Consider the following 24497-nt stretch of genomic DNA (forward strand, 5'->3'; position numbering starts at 1 on the left):
TATCAGTACAGACAGTAGTGCTTCCATCTTACATTGCAGGAGCAAAATGGCCACTTAGCTGCAAAGGTGAGTGGGTGCGTTTCAGAGGACAGTGTTACTTGAGGACATGAGGAGACCAGAAGTTCTACCAGCTAAACTAGTTTTTTGTTTGTCAAGGTAGCTCCAATAGTTGTGGTTTCCACGAAGGTGAACAGGTACTGTATTGTAATCTATGTTGATGAGAAAGTCTATGGTATGCCAACAATGGAAAAACATACTTGAGTGTCACAGCAGGTAATTATGTGCATGAGTGATTAAAGGTAGGGTAAGTGATTTTTGTTGGTTAAAATAAGTGTTAAATAGCTATATATTCTGATAGTACTCATTACTATAGTGTTTGTTCAGTAAAAGGAGTCTCCTTGTCTCTCCAGCTCTTTAAAAAAACAGAAAATGCATTTTTGTTTCAGTTTCATTTCCAATTTTATCCAATCAGGATATAGATTAAACAAGTGACATTGGAAGTGATGAAAACTAAGAAATGAGCAGGCAAAATTGGAACTGGAACACTATACAAATGAAGCTTAAAAATGGGTACTTTCTCCTGATTGGCTGAGATTTTGACACCTATCGGAAAATGTATTTTCTGTTTATTAAAGAGCTGGAGAGACGGGGAGACTCCTGTTACTGAACAAACACTCTATAGCAATGATTACTATCAGAATATAGTGCTTTAACCTTTTAACACAATACTTTTTGTTTTAACCAAAAAATATCACTTACCCTACCTTTAATGAAGGGCATGACCGGATTTAAAGGAATGCAGTGTCACAATAGTTTGATGCAAAGGTGCCTAACTTTGATCAGAGGTGAGGAGGTGGTCTGATGGTGAGGCAGTGGATTATAATTGTGGTGTGTTTTTATATTGTTATTGAAAAACATACTCTTAATTGACAGTTCTGCCCTCCATTGCCTTGGTGCTCCTTCTCAACAGATGACATGCCATCTGTTTTCGCTCTTTTCCTGCACCATTTTTCTGACACACCTCATACACTCCATTAATCCATCATCTTAAAAATAATATATACACACTATCCCACAAAGGATTGAACGCACGTTTTGACATTTTCAGGGAATTAAGGCAGTTATTAGAAAACATCACTTCTAGCTGACTTGTCCTCACCTGATCCAAACATATACGGGTACCAAGTACAATACTCCAAATCTCTTGCAACATATTAATGAGCATGACATCCCAACACTTTTATGAGTCAACAAAATTATTCAATAATTTTTTTTTTTATTAGATTGTGCATATTTAGAAAATTATCGATATTTTCCTAATTTTTCAAACCAAAAAGTTCTGTGGACATAGACAAGTCTTGCCACGGACATGTTTGTCTATGTACGGACATGTTGATGACCCCTGGGCACAAATCATGTACTAAGTTCTAAACAACAGTTGAATCTGATGTTGAATGTGGTTGAGCATGTGGAGGAAACAAAGCTCTTCAAAGTCATCCTAGAGAACAATCTTGTCAATCTATCATGGACGAGGCACAGATTCAGTGGTGGCAAAGATGGGGAGGAATATATCTGTTATCAAGAAGTGTTCAGTGTTTTTACCACGACAACTGACAAAAAAAGTCATTGAAACTCGTCTAGTCCTTTCACATCTGGATTACTACTCAATGATTTGGTCAGGGGCAAACAAGAGGGAACTGGGAAAGCTGCAGCTGGTTCAAAACAGAGCAGCTCGGTTTTCCCTTAGGTGTACACCAAGATGTAATGTAAACAGTCACAGAGAGGCTGAATAAACCCCAATAAAGACAATTGAAGAGGCATCTAGAAATGAAGGTTGTAATGACACAAGCTGCAGATAGGTTATATGGTAATCACACAGCAGTACCCACATTCATACAGGTAGGAGTTTTTTAAATATATGCAGGAACATGGCACAATCGCTCACACACACACACCCTTTCACAGTTAGGATTTTATTTTGGTTGTTTTTGCTTTAAACAGAATTAAAAAGGTAGGCATTTGTAAAACTATTACTATTTTTTTTCCCCCTCTTTCCGAGGAAATGGGGCATCAGAAAATAGTTTGTATACGATGGATGATATGAAAGAAAGTTGTACATTGTTTATATCATTGTCCTGTAATGTATTGTCAAATGAATGTCATGTTTTCATGTTATTTGTGGACCCCAGGAAGATAAGCTGTTGTTATGCACCAGCTAATGGGGATCCTAATAAACTTAACTCAATCTTAACCTAACACCACCTGAGAAGGAAACAAGGTGGGGAAGAAGCGCCGCATTGGGTGTGGTTACAGTCAAAAGCGGTAAAGAAAAGTCACTTCGCAAAGAATCCAGAGACAGACGAACTTGGGGAAATGGGAGGGACCATATCCACTGTAGTCTGCTCTGCGATGGTAGGCTATAACCAGACAGGCTCAAATTAGGCTAATTGGCTGTACTCGATTTTATGACCAGTGGTGGAAGAACTACTGAGATATTTTGCTTAAGTAAAAGTAGCAATACCACAATATACCGTCACAAGTAAAAGTCCTGTTTTCAAAAGTTAGTTGAGTAAAAGTAAAAAAGCATTGGCATCAAATGATACTTAAAGTACCAAAAGTGAAAATAGCAGATCTACAAGCTTACAACGCATCGCAACGTGCTGTGAGCTTGTAGACTGGCTATTTTCAAATAGCCTATATATAAAATATTTTTTAGTGCATTTGTGAATTGAGTGATTTGGAGATAAATATATAATTATATTTGTCAACCAGAGCGTGTGAGTTTGTGAATTCAAATCTCATTTGTGAACCTGAGCGTGTGAGTTTGTGAATCGCCCTGTGCGGATTCATTCATTTTGAGACTGATCTGACTCCATAATTCAGCGACTAGAATCCACTATGTATGTGCCATTTAATAGACAGATATTAATGTACAGTAAAAACATGAGCATTGATCCTTAACATGATTTAACATGTACTAAATAAGCTTTTAAGTAGTTTAAAAATCACATGGAAACTAATAACATGTGAACATGAAACAGCAGCAACCCATGTAAACATCTAATACATCTTGTATCATCTCATCTCATATTTAGATCTATGAAAGCTGTAAAAAAAAAAAAAAAAAAACGTTTTTTTACAGATACAGTACCAGTGCAAAAGTGCAGCAAAATAGTTTTTTTCCCCAAGACACTGTGAATACATAATACATTACACATTATAAACAAACACCCATACAGTATATTATTTCCCTTTGTTTGTGCTGAACAAACAGTGCACATAAAAATATATTCCATTATTTACTTGATAGTGTACAAAACTGTGCTCTTTCCCTGCTTTCAGTTTAAGTTAGGAATAAATTAGTCCAGTGGTTTTCCAACTTTTTTTTTTTAAACCATGAAGGTCATTTTTCTGGATCTATAATGGACCCAGGGTCCATTTGGTTCCATTTGTACACTCTCAGAGTTACAGATAGGTAAAGGTCTATTTGGAATTGGAACCACCACAAGGACCCCACTTTCAGAATACTTGCTTAACATTGTTGAGAACCAATGCGTTAGTCGAATACTTGCTTAACATTGTTGAGAACCAATGCGTTAGTCGAATACTTGCTTAACATTGTTTAGAATCAAGAGCTGGCCATCAGTTGGCGTAGCAACAGACGAAGAGAAAAGAGAGATCCCTCCCTCCCTTTCATTGAACCTGAATGAATGCAGGCATTAACAAAGGAACTGGTGAATGCAGAGGAAGATGAGAATGTCCCTGTAAAGAGAAGGACACTGGGTAAGAATCATTTAACCACTGCTATTTTACTCACCTTTAGGTATGCATTTGATATACGTATGTATACCATTTCCAATGTATTTATGGGTATGCTGTATGCTTGTTATTGATCCGTCATATGTGTGTCAAAAGAGAGAACATTAAAGTGGGAGCTGCAGACATACTTACATGCAGTTATCTATCCTCTCTCTAAATGTATTATTTCATTATTCCAGAAGAACTTGCACTTGTGTCTGGAGAGATAGAGATGCTTCTTAAGGTGGGCGGTGGTGGACCACCAGGTTTGGCCAGCGTGCTTTTTGCCAAAGTATCTGTGATCCAGGTGAGAGCCTTCAAGCAATTCTCCACCTAGTGGACCAAAGTAGCATGAATCTCAACCTTCAATTAACTTGTAAAACAAACCTCTGAGAGAATCGTTGTAAACATTTGGAGTAAATGGTGCCTGAGGTGTCATCACAGACAAAAGATCAATGTGAGGCATAGGAACAGGCCAGAGGGGAGGGAAGTGCTTTGAATAGACAGCTTTAAGTTACCTCAGTCTCCAAAGCTCTCAGCCTGTGGTCAACGTCTCTGGTTTCAGTCAGCTGTTTCAGCACAGTGTCCACTCTGCCAAAACACACACAGTTCAGTACAATGCGATACAGAGCCATTTAACTGGTACAAGTCTATGGCCTGGGGTCAATTTAGTGATTGACATAAGTGAAATCGGATGAAGTCGTTATCATCTCACTTGGCAGACATCCGCTTAAGCCTCTCAGAGTCGCTGCCTCTCTGAATCTTGCTCTGGTCTGTCAGGAAGTTCTCCTTCTGAATGGTCTCCCATGTTGTGAGACGGTTAGCCTCTTTCCCTCTCAACTCCAACACTAAACATTGAGGAAAAATGCTTAAGAGGTTGAGCTGAAAAGCTTGGCCTAGACAATTATCAAAACATTATCCATTGGTTTCCGTCATAAGCAGATTTAGCACAGATGAGATCAGTTTTCAAGAATAATGCCTCGGGAACGACTCCCATCATTATGTTGTTCATGACTTCCCCCACTGGTCATATCACAAAATACCCCCCCCCCCCCCCCCAAAAAAAAGTCGTTAATACTACATTCATTTTTCAAATCAAATACTGACCAAAGTGGTGGATCTTCATAGAGGGCACCTTACGGATTTTCCTCTTGATAAAGAGATGAAGGTGGGACAGGATGATGAATGGAGGAGCCAGAGAAGGACGGGAGTGGTACTCCACGATGAGGTTATAGCGCTGGAACTTCCAGTAGATGTCACTGTTCTCCTGCACCTTAGTGAAGGTGTAGCTGCATGGAGGATTTAAGGGACAAATAATCAACACGCTATTATATCAAACAACTGAAAAACAAAGTGAAAATTAATATGTAATAATATTATGTTTTATTGGATGGGATGACATGTAGAAGACAAGATAAGGGATGATGAGAGGACAGAACTGCTGAGTGAGGGAAACCAAGAGGAGAGAGACAGTGTATCCTAGAGAGTACGGAGCCACAGACAGAACGAAGATGAAATGTCCCTGGTTCTCTACCTGAACATGGCAATGAGGAGGTTGATGAGCAGAATGTTAGTGACCAGTAGGTAAATGACCAGCAGAATGACCACCAGCCAGTTGCTGTACAAGCTCCTACATGGCTCAGCACCGCCATCTATCAGTGTCACGTTGTCAGTGCAGGGCATGTCCCATTGTTTTCCCACTGATAAAAATAATAATAATAATAATGAGGATTGGAAGGTTGAATTTCAAACTCTTACACTGATGTGAAACTAAAACTAATAAAATTACACAGACAGACAGACACACCCACCATCTACTTCCTCAACAGGAATCTGTCCAAAAATGTGCAAGTACGGTCTGTAGAACACGCGACGGAAGATACGATCTGGGCTGGGATCATAGGCATAGAGCAGTGCCTGATTGGCTACTCCATATGCCAGTAGCCACACCCCCAGGAAAGAGAGGAAGAAGAAGATATCTTTCATCTGAAAATGTGAAACAAAGACATGTTGTGTTCATAATATAATACGATTGACCAACACTACCCTCACAGCATGATAAAAGAGCATTAATGTCTGTCTCATGTCTTACCATCTTGCCAACAATTATGATTTTTGGTCCCAGTTGTTTGTGAATGGCAAAGATGTGAATGAGGCGGAGTGTGAAGACCATGTAGTCGATACACAGTACACTTCTTCCAGACTCATAGGACCACTCAAACATCCTGACACACACAAGCAGAATAAAACACATTTTATCTCTTTAACCACAAAAACGTTATGCTTCGTTGACTGGGGTCCCCCAGGGGTACTTCGCCCCCTAAATTTTCCCTCTGCACCAAATTTCATAGGCGAAAATATCTGATCTACAGGGCAGGCTCACAACGCATCGTGCTATTTTTGCAGAATGTTTGCCTATTTTTGCCAAATGTTTGCTTATAACGACTTGCCCAGAATAGGGTTCATACAATTTAATTCAACTCTTATTTTTATGATTTGAAGATTCTTATCACCAGAACGGTGATAGCTCTCCATTTACTTCAAGTAGTGTAGACAATAGTCAAAAATGTCTGTCTACCAACCTGCATGTAAGACCAGTAATGAACAGAATGATGGCAGTGAGGTCACACTGGTTCCAGAGATCCTGCGTGTACAGCCTCATCCTCTGGCGCATAGTCATGTTGCCCACCAAGAATGTCTGAAAAGTAATTAATCAAACCGATTTGTGAATGCACTGTTGTTTGAGATTATGCTGTTCAATCAGCTGTAAGTGGACAGTGTTTTCATCCAGGTTTTTGTAATTATATATTAGGTAAAAAATAGGTTTAATATACTGTTTTGTTAGGCGGAACATGAGGAGGGATGCTGGTGGTAGTCCGGTGTGGGTGCCTCGTTGGCTGATTGTTTGTATTCAAACTTGGCAATACACTTTTACTTATTCTGATTTTATAATGGTGAATATTTTACAAATAAAAGGGTTTTGTTCCTTGTATTAATTTTGGATCTTTCTGACACACGATTCAAACATTATTCCACTGTTGCACATTGTGTAGGTATTTATTGGATGAGCGGAGGGTGTGTACCTACCCACATGGGAAAGGCAATGCAAGATACCCTAACCTCCTTCTACCCACCTCTCGGATCTCCTCACATACGATGGTGAACACCCAGAAGTACAGCACGTATTCAGTGATGGCCGGGCCTCTAGGGGGAGGTGGCTTAAAGTCCACCAGCAGCACATAGGCAAACAGGAGGAGGAAGACGAAGTACATCAGCACATTGCCCAAAAAGGAAGTGACGGGGGCGATCCAGAACTGACGCCATCTTGAGACAACAAAGGGACTCTTGGGCGGGGGAGAGCGGGCTACGCCTGTACAGGAGAGAGAGTTGGACCCCAATTAGGAATGTAATTACTACAATAAGACAGTATCATACCATCTGAACTAGTTAAGTGTTACATTACATTCAGGTCTAAAGACACAACAGCAACTGACTGTAACATAGGCCTTACCTTTGATGGGAGCAGGTGTTCTGGGATTGGGACTGTGCGTTTCCTGTGTTTCAGCATCACTAGAAAAATACAATTACATATTTGTGCGAGTCAGTAAAACTATGATAGTCTGAGGCAGACAGACAATCCAATAAAAAGTTACACATCCTACTGTATGTTAATCAAGTAAACGCATTGCTTTCTTACTGTGGGTGGAATGTTCTCACTTGATTATTTTACAGAGAGGATGGTACATTTGTGTTTTAAGTGATGATTACATGTGCTTCATATCAGAGAAGGAGAAGATGGTGGTTCCATAGCCTGCATAGCTGCTGTCATTGTCCCGACCCGGTTGGTCTTGGTTGGTTTTTTCCAACTCCTCCTGTCCATCTGGTTTCCTTAGAGGTGGAGCGGCATGAGAAACCCGTGAACAAAAAGGAAGCTCAACTTAAAAGTATTTAAAGTACACTACACAAGTATAAGTATAATACACAAATGGGACAAGAAGATAAAATGTGTAGGTCCGGGTACCAACCTGAAGGAGATGAAGTTGGTGTAGCATAGGACGGGGCAGAAAAATGTAAGGAGGAGTTTCCACACGCCTGTGCCCCTCTTCATGTCGCCCCACCAAATCTGAGTCAGCAGCGACTGAGAAAAAGAATGGTCTGTTTTTAGCCATTTCTCTGCGTTAATGTAACACAACTGTGTATGTCAGTTGATTATGTAATTTGATTACATAAGCAAACAGTATTGTCCTGACAAAGGTGTAGACCACCATGTGCCTCCTCTGATAAACATGGTCGCATTTCTTTGTTTCACCTGACAGCGAGGAGTTTCACTGGGAGAATGCAATACATGCACAGGTTCACGCCCATCTCTCCCAAATCTCCTCTCCGCTGAACAGGTGCCCCAACTAATCAGCAGGGGTCACTAGATCAGCGACAACAGCATGCCTGATAGCTCACCAACTTCTAACCCGCAAACACTGCCAATTGGTTTTGTTGGAGCGTCCGGCCAAGCCGGAGGAACCGCTGCCAGGTAATGAATCCAGTGTTTTGAGGACTTTTTAACATAGTAACCGGGACTCAGATTGTCAAGGATGCCAGCTGAGCCAGTCAGATGGATATGGACAAACCTGTACTCCATCGTGGCTGAAGAAGAGGCGTGCGTCAGCAGCCATGCCCATCTGGAGGCATGTTATGCCGCCCCATACTGAAGACTTTCTGATGAGCAGCTTGAAGGAGCGACTCTCATTGCTCTGGTAACATGAACCGAACACATCTGAGGGCACAAGACAGCAAAGCATTATAGAGAGCTGAAAATAAAGAAATAATGAGACATTTTCATGCAGTAGACGGTTTCCAAACTGGATACATAAGTGTTGAAAAGTTACTTCAGTTATTACTTAGTCATGATTAGATAAGAGTGCAATGCACACAGTATCACAAGAATATATCAAGAGGGAAAATGTAGAGATGAAACAAGATGTTGGCTTGTGACATTTACAATGAGCGATGTATAAAGCTATTAAGAGCTTGGTGGTGGCAGTACCATACCCACAATGCATTGTGCAATCAGCCAGAGCAGATGGGTGACCTAACATAAAAAGGTTGAAATGGTTGAGTTTAGGCATTAGGAAAGAAATGGGTTTTGTGCAGGGTAGGATCTGGGAAAGTGGTTAGCCTTCGCCCCCTAAATGATATTGTGTGACATCCAAGCCCCCAGAACCCAGAGGTTGCATTGAAGCACATTGTCAGGCTGGCCATTCATAGGTACTGTATTCTGAGCTTGTAGACATAGGGTACCAGTTGAGGAGCAACGACCTAAAACTTTAGTTTGTTCAAAGTCTCACCATGTGCCAGGTTCTCAAACCTCTGTGCCAGCTCTTTCATTGAAAGTTTGGTCTCCCCCTCAATTTCAATCTTCGACATCTCCCTTAGCATCTTACAAGCACTCAGAGCACTCAGCACAGACTCCCCTGCCTGGAATGAACAGGGGGACAGAGGGAGAGAGTACATATGACATAACATATCATATGTACTTATACTTACAGACCAATACAAATCTTTAAGCCTTCTCTGATCATAAGGTGTTTTACCATCTCCCAGAAGAAGATAGCCATCTCACTGCGGTTCTGTAGGACAGCCCAGATAAAGAGAGAGGCCCAGGGGCAGAGACAGCGCTGGTCCCTGTACACACAGTCTCCACGCAGCAGCTTACTGGCTCGCTGAGAAGGAGAGAACATAACTATGAAGAGGACATGGGAGACAATCCGTAAAAGCTCAATCCGGGTTCATATAAACATACATTTCTTAAAGAGTTTGATTTGTAGATGGAAAATATACTACTTGGAACTATCTTACCCTATTATTTCTACCGCCTGAATTTCCCCCGTGGGATCAATAAAATGTATCTATCTATCATAAATATATGTCAGCATTGTTTACAAATATTACCAACGTAAACAGACTTTACAGTTCCAGAATACAGTTGACACCGTATTGTTTTTGTATGTATATGTTGTCTATGGTGGTAGTCTATTAAGACCTGAGTCAATCACCTGATCTAGAGATTAAAAACATATCCAGGGCTATTCGTTTATGTTTAGATTACTGATCAGGCCTTTAAGAAAGTAACCGCGTTAGGTACTGTAGCATGGCATTCATTCACATATGTTAAACTGAAGAAAGTAATACAGTACAAAAGATGCAACAGATCCCTGAAACATTGCAGCACATGAACCCTAGCATCCCTATTATGGGCATGTAATAATACTGTAGGTGAATATTCAGCAAAATTAGCAGACATGTGAGCTTGTAAATTGGCTATTTTATTCTGAGAGATCTGGTGTAGAGGGAAAAAGGAGGGGGCCCATGTTCAGACCCCTGGTGAATCCCGGTCAAAAAGTAAATAGGGTTTAAGAAAGTAGTAGTTAGCATTCTGAAGAGTACCCTCAGTGCCCTCCGGTGGGAGGTGACGTCTTGCAGACCCAGAGCAAGGAAGTAGAATGGCTTGCACACTTCGCCCATTAATATCTCCAGGACACGTGACACCTGGAGAGACAGGGAAATGGCAAAAGATATGAGTGAGGAAAGACAAACTTATCACAACATTTCCTGTGGCTCTGTTAAACTCCTACAGATTTTTTTTTTGCAGAAAGATTCATAAAACACATTTAATTTTCAATAGAATTATCATGATTATATTATTGACCACTGAATAACACATTTGCTTTTCCAAACAGATTGCCCTCCCCAAACCATATAGCATACATTTCTGATTAAATGTCATCTCTTCAGCACCACTGATCAATCAAGGATCATAGTACGCATTTCTCAAAAGCCTACCTCAAACAGGGTGATCGCTGTAGTTGGTCCACTCCGTGGGCTTCCCGAACTCGACTTTTCAGGTGAGTCTAGCAGGTTACCCACAGAGCCTGGGATTCCCTGTCGCTCCACCAGGCGGCGCTGTAGCAAATAGTAGGCCAGCGTGCCGTCAGCCACTGAGCGGTAGAGGCTCTCCAGCATGCCGTAGGTCAGGTACTCCAGGATGTTGAACCCATTCTCAATGAAGAGACGCACAAACTGGGGCTTGTCATTGACCAGGGCGTCTGTCATGGAGTCCTCCAGGTCTTCATCCTGTTGGATGAGGACGGGGACAGGTCATTTACAAGCCATAAATAAACAAGATGTTGTAGCCCAGAAAATGAAATAGATATTTCATTCAGGTCTATCCATTTTTCCTGTGTAATTGCCTATAGCATTAAAACTGTACAATATATATTGAGTGACAATTTTAGCGATTTACAAATACAGCACAACTAATAATACCTAAACATTTATAATACGGTAGGTTGCACTTGGGTTGAAAAATGGGCTACATATCATGGTGTGTGTGTCTGCGTGTGCGTGCGTGCATGTAAAGCATGTGTACAAAGTTCTTTGTACCGTTTGCTAAATGGGTTACAGAATGAAGAATTAATGGAATAGCGCGATTATTAAATTCCATGGAGACTATTGAGCAGTTTCCAACTGCCAACCATCAGGTTGATAAACAGTACAAGCGCTGAGCCGTGTCACCATGTTTATATTAATATGATTACACTCCACCTGTGCTGCCATGGCACTATCACTTATGTATACACATCTGCTATTAAAGGACTAGCCCTTTTTTTACCTTTTATATGTATTGTTATTATATCCTAGGACGAGTGGTACAGTAGAACATTTTCATAGCTTCATACCGAGTCCACCGCAGATAAGAACCTGAGCGGACAGTCCATGCTCTAGATCGCGCATTTTAATAGCTTGTGGAGGGTGTTCTGTCATTATGAACGTCAGATCTCACAAAAAAAAAGCTATTAAAATGCACGATCTATGGACCGCCTGCTCAGGTTTTTAGCTGCGGTGGACTGGGTATGGAGTAATGAAAATGTTCTACTGTACCACTCATACAAAAAAGGTAAGAAAAAGGCTAGTGTGAAATTCCCCTTTAAGTGATGTCTCACCTGCACAAGAGATTGTGATTCAACATCTGCTTTGATTGAATAACTTCTTCTGCTATTTAGAGTGTGAGATATAGATATCTATATCTCTCTATCTATCTATCTATACAGTATATATGAACACCTGCAGTGATTCTATTTCTTTCCATGACTTCTTGTCACGTGTTGGTTCTCACCTTCCAGTGGATGTCACCATTGAAGAGCTCACTCTTGGCGATGTCCACTCTGTTCCAGGTGACTGCAAGTTTCAGCTCCTCAGTGTATGGGCTGGCATCACAAGATACACGGTGCTTACTGGCTGAAACATGCACGCACATGCAAACACACAAACACACACGCACAATGTTACAGCAAAATCATAATATACTGTTAGCCACTTTATTTTAACCTCTCAGAACTAAGGATCATTATATACTAACAGAATACATTATAATATTGATTATTGTTCTATACCTCGCACGAGGGCCTTGAGCAGGACTGTATCAAAGTCATCTGGACCCTCCTGCTCTCCATAGTAGACTGTGATTAGGTCCCTGTTCTGGTAGATGCTCAGAGCCTGAGGGTCAGAGTCAAGGGTCATAGGATGAGGAAATGACCTATTTCTGCAATTAAGTATCAACTGTAAACAGAAACCTGTAAGACTTTGTGATATCATCATCATTATTCTGATGGATTCTTGCAATTACGCAGCAAATGTCATCAGCCAGATTCAAACCTGTGACATATGATATACTGTACATTCCCCACCACTGGGCCAACAGCGTGCAACAGGCAGACAGACACTTGAAAAGGCCTTTGAAGTCAGTGGTGGACAGTAACAGAGTAAATGTACTTGAGTACAGGTTCTGAGGATCTGTACTTTACTTGAGTATTAGATTTTTTTGATCCTTAGTACTCTTACTGAGTACATTTCCAAGACAAATATTTTGCTTTTACTCGAGTACATTTGTAGGAAGGCTGAAAAGTACTGAGTACTTTTAAGCCCACTCCACATCCACACCAATGATTCCCCATGCAACTCCTTGCAACATGCAACTACTTGCAACCATTATCCCCAATGGCAGTTGCAAGGAGTTGCATTGGTGCGGTTGACCTTAAAACGGTTTTGTTGAAAGGAGTTGCGACTAGTTGCATTGGTGTGGTTTTGCCTTTAGGTTGGCAATTTCGTTTTCTTCCCTAAAATGCAATTGGCCTAACTTCTGCTCTCACACTAGCCGTGTTTCTGGCTTCCCCCTCCGCTCGCCTCTTTGTTACAGTACATCTTGTATAGGTGTATAGGAGTGAAAGTATTTAGTTCTGGTTCCTCAGTCATTTCTGTTTTTATAGGCGTTTCTGCAGGCTGTGTGAAAACATTACAGCACTTTGTTGATATAAAAATTAAGAAATGTACTTCTACTCTTTTACTTGTACTTTAAGTATTTTTCAAAGCATGTTCCGGTACTTTTGAATACTTAAGTATATTTAAAAGCAATGACTTTTTTACTCTTACTTGAGTAACATTTTGACTGAGCTACTTTTACTTGTAGTAGAGTAAATTTGACCAAGAGTATCTGTACTCTTACTCAAGTACTGGGGTCGAGTACTTTGTCCACCTCTGAAATTGAAGTTAAGGTGATAGTTTCCCCACTATTATTACCCAGAGTTAGATACACTCATGGATGGCCAGTTATGCAGACAGTATTCCAATGAGCCTTTGGAGCTGTTTACATTTAAACTGCATGCACAGACAAAAAAAAAGACATCCATGACCTTGTCTGACTCTGGATAAGTAGGACAACTAGTAATTTTCTGCTAAAAACAAACTATCCCTTTAACCACATGAACCCTAGCGGCCGTATTGTGGGTATGCCATAATAGGCGAACATTCTGTGAAAATAGCAGGTCACATTGCGATGTGTTGGGAGCTTGTAGATTGGATATTTTTGACAAAGATATTTGGTGTAAAGGGGAAAAAGAGGGTCTCCTTGGGGGACCCAAGTAAATATGGTAAGCATCACAGTGCTGACCATTGACCAGAACACAGAAAGAAGACTCTCCCTGTCAACAGAGCACACAGGCACTTTAACACCCGTAGACCTATCAATATTATGTTGAGAAAAGCCCATTGACTTAAGGGTGTGTTGTGTTGAAAGCCACATTACTTTGTGGTAGTTTGCACCATCCACTGCCCTTACCTGTTCAACAAGTTTGTCCGTCTCTGCTTCAGAAGGGAAGTGCTTCCTGACCCGTTCCGCCACCCTATCCTTCAGATCACTGTGACCTGCCTCACCATCTCCCTCATTGGAGGACTGGGCAGCAGGGGCAGATGATAGGTTCTCTAAAATGTCACACAAGAGGTCAGCCACACCTCCTGAACCTGCCAGCACCAGCCAGGGCGTTGACTTCTTCAGAGACAGATCCACCCGCTGATGAAGATGTTAGGGGAGGGAGCGAAAAGGAGAAAAGTGGAGGTAGGGAGGGAAGAGAGGAAGAGTGCAACAGGTATGCATTTCAGACAAATTATTGCTCCTCTACTGGTTACTACTTTGAATGCCTGGCTTTTATTTCTTTACATAGCCCTCCAATTTATAAACGTTCTGATGCCTGGATACAAAAGCACTGGTCATTGCAGTCTTTATTATAGGTTATTTATCGGTTGTCAGTTTTATATAGAATGGCACACACCCAAAAGTTGGAGAGGTAGACACAAGCTAGTAAACATTTAAGAATCAGAGAGTTGCACACTCAGATGTCTCCTCTGCTGTGACCAATGAGCAGTCATCCAGCTATGTTTGCTCACGGGCAAATCAGCATGGCGAAGGCAGCTTCTGTCAAAACGTTAGTCAATGAAACACAGCAGAGGAGAAACCCAGAGTGTGGCAGGATATTATAATTGCGTTTGTCTTCCTGGATTATCACGAAACTTGGTATGAACGATCAGTAGGCTGCCCTGAACAGATAATTCATTTTTTGGCCAAAAAGGATCAAATGTCAAGGTCAACATTACATAATTCCACAAGGTTTACACCCCCATGTGCATTTTGTTCTTATTTTATGTTTTCATACAGTAATATGGTAAAAGTGCCTGTAACTATAATGATAGTGAATAATCAGCTATAACAAAAGGAAGACTTGCAATGCTGATTCCATTAATGTGCCTGGCTGATAAAAGCCCAGTTATATGTCATCTTAATTGGATGAATGATTATTGCATTAAAAAGCAGTGACTGTACCTCCAGCATTGATAGTTCTCCTGATATGAGCATGCAGAGAACAGGAATGTCAATGCTGCCACTGCCTGTAAGAAGACAAAAATAAAATCAAACTGTCAAATGATTTCCTCTCTTCCTCTCTCTACATACCTACTACCTACCATATGTCTACATCTCTTATTTTTTTATATATATATATATATATATATATATATATATATATATATATATATATATATATATATATATATATATATATATATATATATATATATATATATATATATATATATATATATATATATATATATATATATATAAAAAATAAGAGTGTGTATATATATACATACATATACACACACACACACACACATACATACCCACATTTTGTTTCGTTTTTAATTTTTATATTATATATTTTAACTCTTTCATTTGGTGTCAAGAGGAAGGGCAAAGTAAGAATTTCACTGTACAGTGCAACCTGGCTCTCTCAGCACATAAGAGAATAGAGCGCATTAAACTATTTGACTTTAAGCTTTGAGGACAGCTCTCTACTTGATTCTACATGTTGAATAGCTCAGCCTGAAATTCAAGCAGCGGCACGCAATGGCCAGTGTCCAATCAGATGCCTGGTCTTAATCCCATCAATATCCAGTAACGTGCAATAACCACTAGGGGGTCAAAAGGAGTCGAAATGAAGAGTGAATCGTGTTTGGGTCTTTATGACTTTTATTGCAATGATTAAGCGATTCGTTTTCAAATATTAAATTGAAGACTATTTTTAAAGGAAAGAAATTAAAAATTCTCCTCTGACAGTTTGATTACCGACTCCTCTGACAATAGAAATATATTTTGGTTGGTCAAAACATTTGAGCCCTTTGGGAATCACTAACAGACATTTTCCACCATTTTATAGCCCAAATAAATTGATTACTCGAGAAAATCATCGTTTGTAGCAGCCCTACATGCATCTGACTGCTCGACAGTCATTCAGCAGCAACATAGTTGCCCCACAACCAGAGCTTGAAAACTGCACTCTTCTTAGAGTAAACATAAAACATGCTGGTTCTTCTAGCAGTTCAACACAAAATCAACCATAAATAAAGTCAACATTTTTTTACTTATTTAAGTCACTTTTTGACCTGGTCATGGCAAACAATACCCATGATTATTTTAATTCCACTAACTATCAAATTCTTTACATCCACCATCCCTTACCCCAAATGCCTGTGCGTTGGTGGGAGATGTAGTCCTCTAGCTTTGCCCTGAAGATTGTCTCTCCTCCTCTGCGACCTACACTCCCATCGTCCACCAGCAGGAATGCCTGGTAGTTGTTGTCCAGACTATAGGAGTCCCCGGTTTTGTTCTGGACATAATACTTAGCAGGGAAGCTGCCCTGAGGGATAGAAGAAAACAGGAGTTGCATACAACAGTGTCTATCAACTACAGTACATGTAGGTCAGGGCCGGGAAATTGGTCAGAAGCCTGTTCTGGTGTGTCCAAGGTGTGTGTGCATGCGGGTGCGAGAGTGAGAGTGAGTACACTCTTTCAGTCAAACGCCACTATAGGCATAAGATTATTATTTCTGTGGAGGAAAACGCTACTTATAAAGTGTTTGTGTGTGTATACCTGAGGGTTGACCAAATGTTGTCGGTTGTGCACGAGGCCCCAGGGAGCGATGCCCAATGCAACGACTTTGTTGACAGAAGAGGCTGCAGTGGCGTGGTCCCTCACCGCCTCTCCTACGCATCTCCCGACACCTTCACGCAAGCCTGATGTCAATATCCAGGCTCCTGGGTGTGCGTTGTGTGTGTGCAGTGCAGATAAGTGTTTTTGTTTGTGTGCAATTATGAAATATGTAAATACGTGAATAAGAGTGAGATGACGTAGATACAATCGTTTGTGTGTTTTGGTGATGGAAAGGGAGAGAGAGAGAAATTTGATCATCAGAGATGTCCCGATATTCACAGTTCAAAGCTGGAATTTGATATAAATCGGAGCTGTCAAATGCCACTACTGTGACTTCAGTATTAATCATTAAATCATTAACAGTCTACAGCACTGACTTTTTGAGACAATTAGGCCTCCAGTCCTTAACAGGTTTTTCACTTTTAAACACTTCTGGGGTCATTTTAATGTCTACTCTGGCTTTAGTGTGCAATGCATCCTGACCCCAGACAGTTTTCAAGTTGGTTGATTCAATATTTAGCTCTATAGCTATACAAGCCCATTCAACTTCAAAATCGATTTAACCATTTTAGACTCATTGAAAAAACACATCCCTGTTCTGACTGATAAGTGCGCGAGGGAAAAGTTGTTTTAATTACTTTTTTAATTGATTTTTTTATTTTCATAAAAACAAAAAAAGGAATGTGTGTTTTCAATTAGTCTAACATGGTTAAAATGGAGACCAGAGTAGACATTAAAATGACAAGTGTTTTTAAAGTGAAATCACTAAGTTCCAACCTGGTATCCCCATGTTGGGCATGTCATTATTATAGGCTAACATTTTCAAAACCTTTCAAAGATTTTTAACAAATTCTCAAACATAGCACGTATCGCATATGTGACACACTGTGAGCTTGTGGATCTGATATTTCATGCTATTCATAATATATATGGCTTAAGTGGTTAATTGGATAATGAGCTGATTATTAGCTGAAGTAAATTATTTAATATTCTTCATGCATTTCAGCCATTAGTCATCTACTATAGAAGACTCTGGTGTCATAATTGGGATAGGATACTGTAGTATGTTGTTTCCATATAAACTAGATTTGTTTCTTTTTTTAGATAGGTTCGCCTGTCTCCGTCTATACAGTGTATTTATATTTACTAATCTCAAGAGGGGGGAAGTGAAACATAGAGGACCGGTCTCACAGTACTGTACCCTCTGCATCTTGCGCAACATCCACAAAGCTCTCTGGTAATGCAGTGACGATAGCATAGGGGTGTGTGTGTGCGCGCGCGCGCACACACATGCGAGTTTCATTTTTGTATTCAGCCGTTTTTGTATTCAGCCTGAAACTGAAAGTACAGTACACTGATGAAGTCATCAGTTTCGTGCAGTTTAAAGAAATTATGACATTACATACAACATAAGCTATGAGCCACTTCAAAGCCCTTCAGATCAGGCCTTTTTTTAAGTTCAGTCAGATAACTCACGAATAGTTTGAACCAATATAATAGAACGAATAGATTGAACAAATATTATAGAATGAGAATACAAGTGTGGATGTAATATTTTATCTTGGCGTTCAGGCTCTGCTACATATTTCTCCCTGCTCAGCACAATTAGACAACCATCATTAAACATTAAGAGCAGGGAGATAGATATACAATAACAACCCCCCATGGGGAACAGAGCCAATCTCTGGTAATGCAGTGATGATGGCGTGACAATGCTAATGCAGAAGAGAAATATTACACCCATAGCCTACTAGTATCCTCTACCCCAGCCCACTGGTGGTGCTGGGGTGGTGGTGGGAGCAAACGCTGCATGACAACAAACCAGAACACGCAAAGGGGAAGGAACACAGATTTAGGTGAGCTTAAATACCCGCCCAATTGGTCAGCTGATTGCCACGTCAGTGTATGACGTACTGTATGGGTCTTGCACTGTATACAGCCACATAGTATTGAGCATGCATGTAACCTCTCGAGTGTATAATGAACTAACCTCGCAGGCTACGTATCATTTATACTTTGGCCATTTCTGCTAATGTTCTGATATATGTATGAGTAAAGAGAGCGAAAGGTGCACAGAGAGGATCAATGACATGCAAATTTGTCACGAAGCCAGAATCCTAAAGTTGTGGTTAGTCTGGTTACTTGTTTGACAGCTTGAAAAGGGTTATGCCTAATTTATGCTTTGTCACAACGGTGTCGCTTGTTGAAAATAACTTATTTCAAAGCAATAAATGCAATGTGACACCGTCATGTGACAAAGTATCAATTAGGCTTCAGGGTTAGTTGATTTGTGCGCCCAATGCCAGAATTTTAACTTATTAGTATTCCCTAAATACAGACAGTGACACTAAACAATTTGCACTAGAAATAAACTAATTGCACTCCTACTTCACTTTTGCATAATTGTTGAGGATCACAGATGACAATGTAAATGGCTGTCCAAAAGTAATTGCAGTAAGACCAAAGGAATCTAGGAAGACAGGCTAGGACTGTAGTTTCCACAAATAGTTAATCGAACTAATCGATTTAATCAATTATAAAGAATTATAGATAATCGATAATTTAATTTAAAAAAAAAATCTCCCTATTTTAGCACGACACCGTTCGACGAAGTATGAAATAATGCTAAATGAAATAATGCTAAAGAAAAACGCGTCTCAGTTATTCGATTAATTGAAAAAGTAATAGATAGAATCGTTAATAAAATAATAGTTGCAGACCTATGCCGCACCTACCTGTGCTTTGTGAGCAGGCTTTGACCAGCCCCTGCCTGAGCACCTCCCGAACCCAGGTCTTGACCTTTGAGTTGCCTTCTCCTCCCACCACAGATACCACCAGGTTGGGTTTGGGCAAATCCCAATGGGTTGTCATCAGGGTGTAGGCCATAGAGGGGTTAGTGTTCCCTGACAGGCGCAGAAACTAGGTGAGAAAAGTATATAAGATTATGACAGCAACGGACACAACCTAAATACCAACATCAAATTGAAGTCGTCTGTGGGTCCGTCTGGACTATTATGACACAGGCCTCAAAACACTTGGTGCCTATTGCTCCCGCACAATAACCCAGGTGGCGCCGGGTACGATATACTGTATATAGACAGACGCATACAGTGCTCATGCATAGTACTGTCATCATAGCACTGACATCATAGACTGGACTCCTTTGTGCCTATTTTACACCCGCACAGTGCCGGGCAACAGGTACCAATGTATACAGAGACACAAGGTGCTGACATCATTGACCGGCCTCCAAGTACTCTGACAAAGGGTACCGCCATTCAGACAAGCTGATCAGCACTAGGGATGTGTAAAAGAGACAAATTAAATTCTATTACTGTAAATTCTATTCACTGTGGGCAGGGTTTGGATGACAATATAGCCTTTGCAACAGAAAAAAAAGTTGTATTTTTTGATATTCTATTTTTAGCCAAAAAAACTATTATTCAATTATTCTGACCCATCCCTAATCAGCACGTCACGAAGCAGTTTGTTTAAAATAATGCAGAGCTGTTCATTGCATGCATGTCGTTTCACACATGTGTGTCGTGTTTCATGTGTGAAACAGCAAAACTCTGTTAATTTAACTCTTGAGTATTTTACTGTGTAGTTGTGGTGACCAGGATTTCAAGCAAGGCCAACTGTGGTAGTCAGGTAGGGTAAATTATCTTTAAATGCTCTCTCCTTTCTAAAAGACTACCATAAAAAAGCCTTTGAGCAAGGTGCTAAAATAGAAGATTCATTTTGTAATGAGCAGCTTGCAGAGGTGTGTGTGTGTGTGTGTGTGTGTGTGTGTGTGTGTGTGTGTGTGTGTGTGTGTGTGTGTGTGTGTGTGAGAGAGAGAGAAATGTATTGTCATTCTGATTCTACTAACCGGGTCTAATGAAAAACATTTTGTTTATTCATTTGCCTCACCCTTGGGGGCCTTAAAGCATAAGCAACAATCTTAAGAGTCGACTTTAAATGTTGAAATTGATGATGCAAGACACCACAGTGAACATTTATCAGATTGAATCAGGCACCCACATAGCTGTGCCTCTTGCTGGCTCCCGCAAAATGCAACTCTCCAAAGGCATCGGTGGGATATTCAGAGGAGTGCTGGGCACTGTCCCAGTGGTTGACGATGGCTGTGCTGAAGTAGTCGCCCAGAGCCACTGATTCATGGCAGTCCCTCCGACCTCCACACTGGCATAGTGCGCCTTTACTGATTGAGACAAATAAAGAAATGCATCAAATGGACCAGTGGTTCTCAACCTGTGGGTCCCCACATGATGGGGGGGGGGGGCGTAAAGTGTACAATCAAAACTGCATCAAAAGTAATCAACAAACTATACTAAAAAAATGGTAAAAAATAGCCAAATTGTCAAATAATGTAAGACAGAGGCAAACATTTTTAAAATAGTTGATCTACAAGCTCATAACGCCTCGCTGAGCTATGTGAGCTATTTTCACAATGCGGTATTTATCTGTGGAATCGGGTCAAACTAAATGTAAATGCCTCAACTCCTACAATTCCAAGTGCTCGTCAGGGTGGAGGGTGATTATTTTGGTGGACGGTCGCAGCCTGAAAAGGTTGAGAACCACAGAAATAAGACAATCTGGACATGTGGTCTGTGATGCTCTAGAAAGTAGAAACCCAACTTTTGTTTGCCCCTTTTTGCCATTTTCAGTTACTCTTCCTCTTTTTTGTCACATTCCTGAGCCAATAATTTGATGACGGGTCATCGGTCAATAGGAGACTGTCTCCTACTAGAGACTCTGCCAGTCATCAAATTATTGGCTTAGGAATGCAACAAAAACAAACTCCATTAATTCAAGGCTTCATGGGGTTTGTAATTGATAGAAAATAAGTAATTTTGAGGGTGAACTACTCCTTTAATGTATTGTGTTTTTTGAGGTAGGTAGGCCATTGTTTACCTGGAAGAATCTTCCACAAAGGTGGTGCACACTCTTTTCTTGTAGAGTTTGGGAATCCAACTCTGAGAACAGTTTTCACAGGTTATTATGGTTTATTACAGCACACTGAACGTTATGACATTTTGTATCTTATTACTCATGGGATAAGATGTAAAACATGTAGGTTAGGGGAGAGAGAGAGAGAGAGAGAGAGAGAGAGATAGAGATAGAGATAGAGATAGAGATATATATATATATACACACACACACACACACACACACACACATATATGTTTGAGAAAACCACAGTACTGGTACGTTTGGAGCATATTACTCAATTCATGTAGCTGCAGGTTTTGACAACGTTTGTTTACCCCACTTGTTTACTTTGGCACAATGGTCACTAGGTGAGGAAGTTATTGGGCAACTGCCGCTCTAGTTTCACAAAGTGCGTAAAAGAGAGTATCCTACATTATTCTGTCGTTGTGAATTCACTAAGTTGCATACAAACCCTAACCCGCACATTCCTGCCTGCCACACATGTATAACTTCTCACAGACAGCATTCGGTTCGTTTGAAAAATAGAATGTGTTAACCGTCAGTCACCCATAAGACCTACATGACAGTTTTAATGTCTGCCCACCTGGTCCTTGTCAGATTTAGATATTTTGGCACCGGCGGCGTCTCCCCCTTCTTCCTCCTCGTCGCTCATGTTCTTTTTTTGGTGCCGCGGTGGGTTGATTTATTAAACCAACTTTAATGCATTCCCTGCTTAATGAAATAGACAAACTACCGAGTATGAATCCAAAACTAGTAAAATGACATTCCCTGTCGTTTTAACGCCACCTGCGAAGGAAACAAAGCGCCGCATTGGGTGTGGTTGGAGGTTCAGCTGAGTGAGTCTGAGGTGAAGAAAAGTCACTTCACAAAGAATCCAGACAGACAGACAAACTTGGGGAAATGGGAGGGACCATATCCACTGTTAATCTAGCCTCGTTCCCAGCCTCACTGATCTGCGAAGTGAAGAGTCTGCCTTCCTCTGTTCTGCTCTGCGATGGTAGGCTATAACCAGACAGTCTCAAATTAGGCTAATTGGCTGTACTCCATCGATGTCATGAGATTTATGACCAGTGAAGGAAGTACTCAGATATTTTACTTAGTAAAAGTACTTAGTAAAAGTAGCAATACCACAATATAAAAATACTCTGTCAACAAGTAAAAGGCCTGTGTTCAAAATGTTGCTTGAGTAAAAGTACAAAAGTACTTGTGAGCTTGTAGACCAGCTATTTTCAAATAGCCTATGTATAAAATAGGGCTGAAGTGGTTAATGTATGTTTTATAATATAATATTTTTTATCTGCAAAGTAACTAGTAACTAAACTTTTCAAATATTTTTTGCGGAGTTAAAGTAAATGTATTGAAAATTGGAAATACTCCAGTAAAGTAAAAAATACCTCAAAATTGTACTTAAGTACAGTACTTGAGTAAATGTGTAGTTACTTTACACCACTGGTCATGACTCAGGATCGACTGCACTTGCCAAAATGAACAGATGTAGCTGCTATTATTATTAGACTTTACTGCAATTGACTGGACAATTTAGTTGTTATGGTGCTTAAAGAACAACAAAAACAACAACACATCATTATTCACATAAAGTTAAATATTTTATTTTACAATGCATTTAAATATTAGAGCGTTTATATAATTTATATAGGCACACAAAAAATAATATATATGAATAGGCATTTCATTCAGTAGTGAAATATTTCTTCAGTAGTCAAATAATTCCTCTTGCCAGAGCTCAATCCATAATCAGTACCAGTCCGTCAGCAAATGCAGACCTTAGGTAAAAGGAGGGCCCATGTGCCAAAGTGTTTCTTTAAGATAAGTCCTTTCCTTTTGATCACTATCGGCCAAATCCCTGTGGATCATGAGCGTTTTTCGATTCCTCTTTTCCACTGGTTTTGCCAATCTGGTATAATGTGTTGGCCAAGTTGTGAAGCTGACAGGTACCAAGTTGGCATCCACGCGGGGGCGAGCGCTTTGGACGTGGCACTGGTACCACAGCGATGCTGTTTGTGACAAAGACAATAAAGAAAAAACAACGAAGAAAGTTAATTCATACATTTTCTAACAGCTAAGCCAAAAAATACAATATTCAAATACATCACTGATTCATCCAAGATGTATTAGAATAGAATTGTAGGTCTAAACACTTCAGCTGCCATTAGGCAAATAAACATATACTACAACATTAAGATCCCACTCAGGCCTACCTGCTTCTCAGAGCATCCATGTCTTGATGTTTGTCTTCTGAATGGAATGGGATGATCCTGAGTTCTGGAGCACGGCTGTCTTGTGTTGCCCTTGACCTTGTGACCTCAAATGCCTGGACACCGCTTTGTGAAGGAAAGCTCTCTGACTGTGTCCTGTAGGACCAAAAAGAATGAGACGTTGGTGATATACTCGAAAGTGTGTGTGCGTGCGTGTGTGCGTGTGGTCGTGTGCATGCTTGCATGCATGTGCATGTGTGAGAGAGAGTGAGCGAGAGAGAGAGAGATGTTATGGTGAAGGTGTATGGAGCCATGGATTTCAATACCGTTAAGAAGTAGCCAATGTTGATATTTAATATGAGAGAGGATCTGGACACTGAATGGCAAAACAGGCTTTATTAAAACAAGAAAAATGCCAACATGTTTCGACCTCAATTGGTCTTCATCGGGCGATGAAGGTAGAGGAAGTTTGCCCTGATGAAGACCGATTGAGCTTGAAAATGTTGGCGTTTGACTTGTTTTAATACAGGTCCTCCGTTTTACCATTGAGCGCAAGGATCCTGTTTTCCTCTCGTGTTTTATCCCGTTTGATCCAGGAGCACCTCTGATACTTTTACTACTTTTAGTTTTAACCACTTGTTTCTCCTGAGCACCTG

General features: G+C 40.4%; 2 protein-coding genes across 2 annotated transcripts in view; both read right to left on the reverse strand.

The window, feature by feature from the left end:
- Positions 1-2900: 2900 nt before the first annotated feature.
- LOC311060745 (transient receptor potential cation channel subfamily M member 4-like) lies at positions 2901-22496 on the reverse strand. The gene is made up of 28 exons (XM_084079054.1): positions 22209-22496; positions 21587-21648; positions 20696-20873; positions 19408-19591; positions 16613-16776; positions 16202-16379; positions 15005-15069; positions 13967-14197; positions 12246-12348; positions 11969-12090; positions 10636-10926; positions 10240-10341; positions 9387-9515; positions 9141-9270; positions 8424-8569; positions 7824-7936; positions 7567-7686; positions 7310-7368; positions 6933-7168; positions 6381-6496; positions 5891-6023; positions 5610-5784; positions 5333-5498; positions 4906-5087; positions 4514-4646; positions 4317-4389; positions 3952-4131; positions 2901-3762 (listed from the first exon to the last, which is right to left on the reverse strand). The coding sequence occupies exons 1-27, from the start codon at positions 22275-22277 to the stop codon at positions 3982-3984; spliced, it is 3810 nt and encodes a 1269-aa protein (XP_083935180.1). The 5' UTR covers positions 22278-22496; the 3' UTR covers positions 2901-3762; positions 3952-3981.
- Positions 22497-23219: 723 nt separating this feature from the next.
- Positions 23220-24497, reverse strand: part of LOC311060760 (uncharacterized protein) — a 1803-nt gene continuing 525 nt past the window's right edge. The window contains exons 3-4 of the mRNA XM_084079076.1: positions 23845-23997; positions 23220-23640 (exon numbers count right to left, since the gene is read on the reverse strand). Of these exons, the coding sequence (XP_083935202.1) occupies positions 23475-23640; positions 23845-23997 (319 nt within the window). The 3' untranslated portion in view covers positions 23220-23474. The remainder of the gene's footprint in view (positions 23641-23844; positions 23998-24497) is intronic.

The sequence above is a fragment of the Gymnoscopelus microlampas genome (genome assembly GCF_963454915.1).
Source record: "Gymnoscopelus microlampas genome assembly, chromosome: 14".
Classification (NCBI taxonomy): Eukaryota; Metazoa; Chordata; class Actinopteri; order Myctophiformes; family Myctophidae; genus Gymnoscopelus; species Gymnoscopelus microlampas.

Excerpts from the sequence above, each read along its gene's own strand:
- LOC311060745 (XM_084079054.1), bottom strand. The coding sequence starts at position 22,277 with ATGAGCGACGAGGAGGAAGAAGGGGGAGACGCCGCCGGTGCCAAAATA. Across the intron at positions 5,499-5,609 it reads TCCTGTTGAGGAAGTAGATG|TGGGAAAACAATGGGACATG; the intron begins GTGGGTGTGTCT and ends TATTTTTATCAG. Across the intron at positions 4,647-4,905 it reads TATGAAGATCCACCACTTTG|TGTTGGAGTTGAGAGGGAAA; the intron begins GTCAGTATTTGA and ends CTCAATGTTTAG.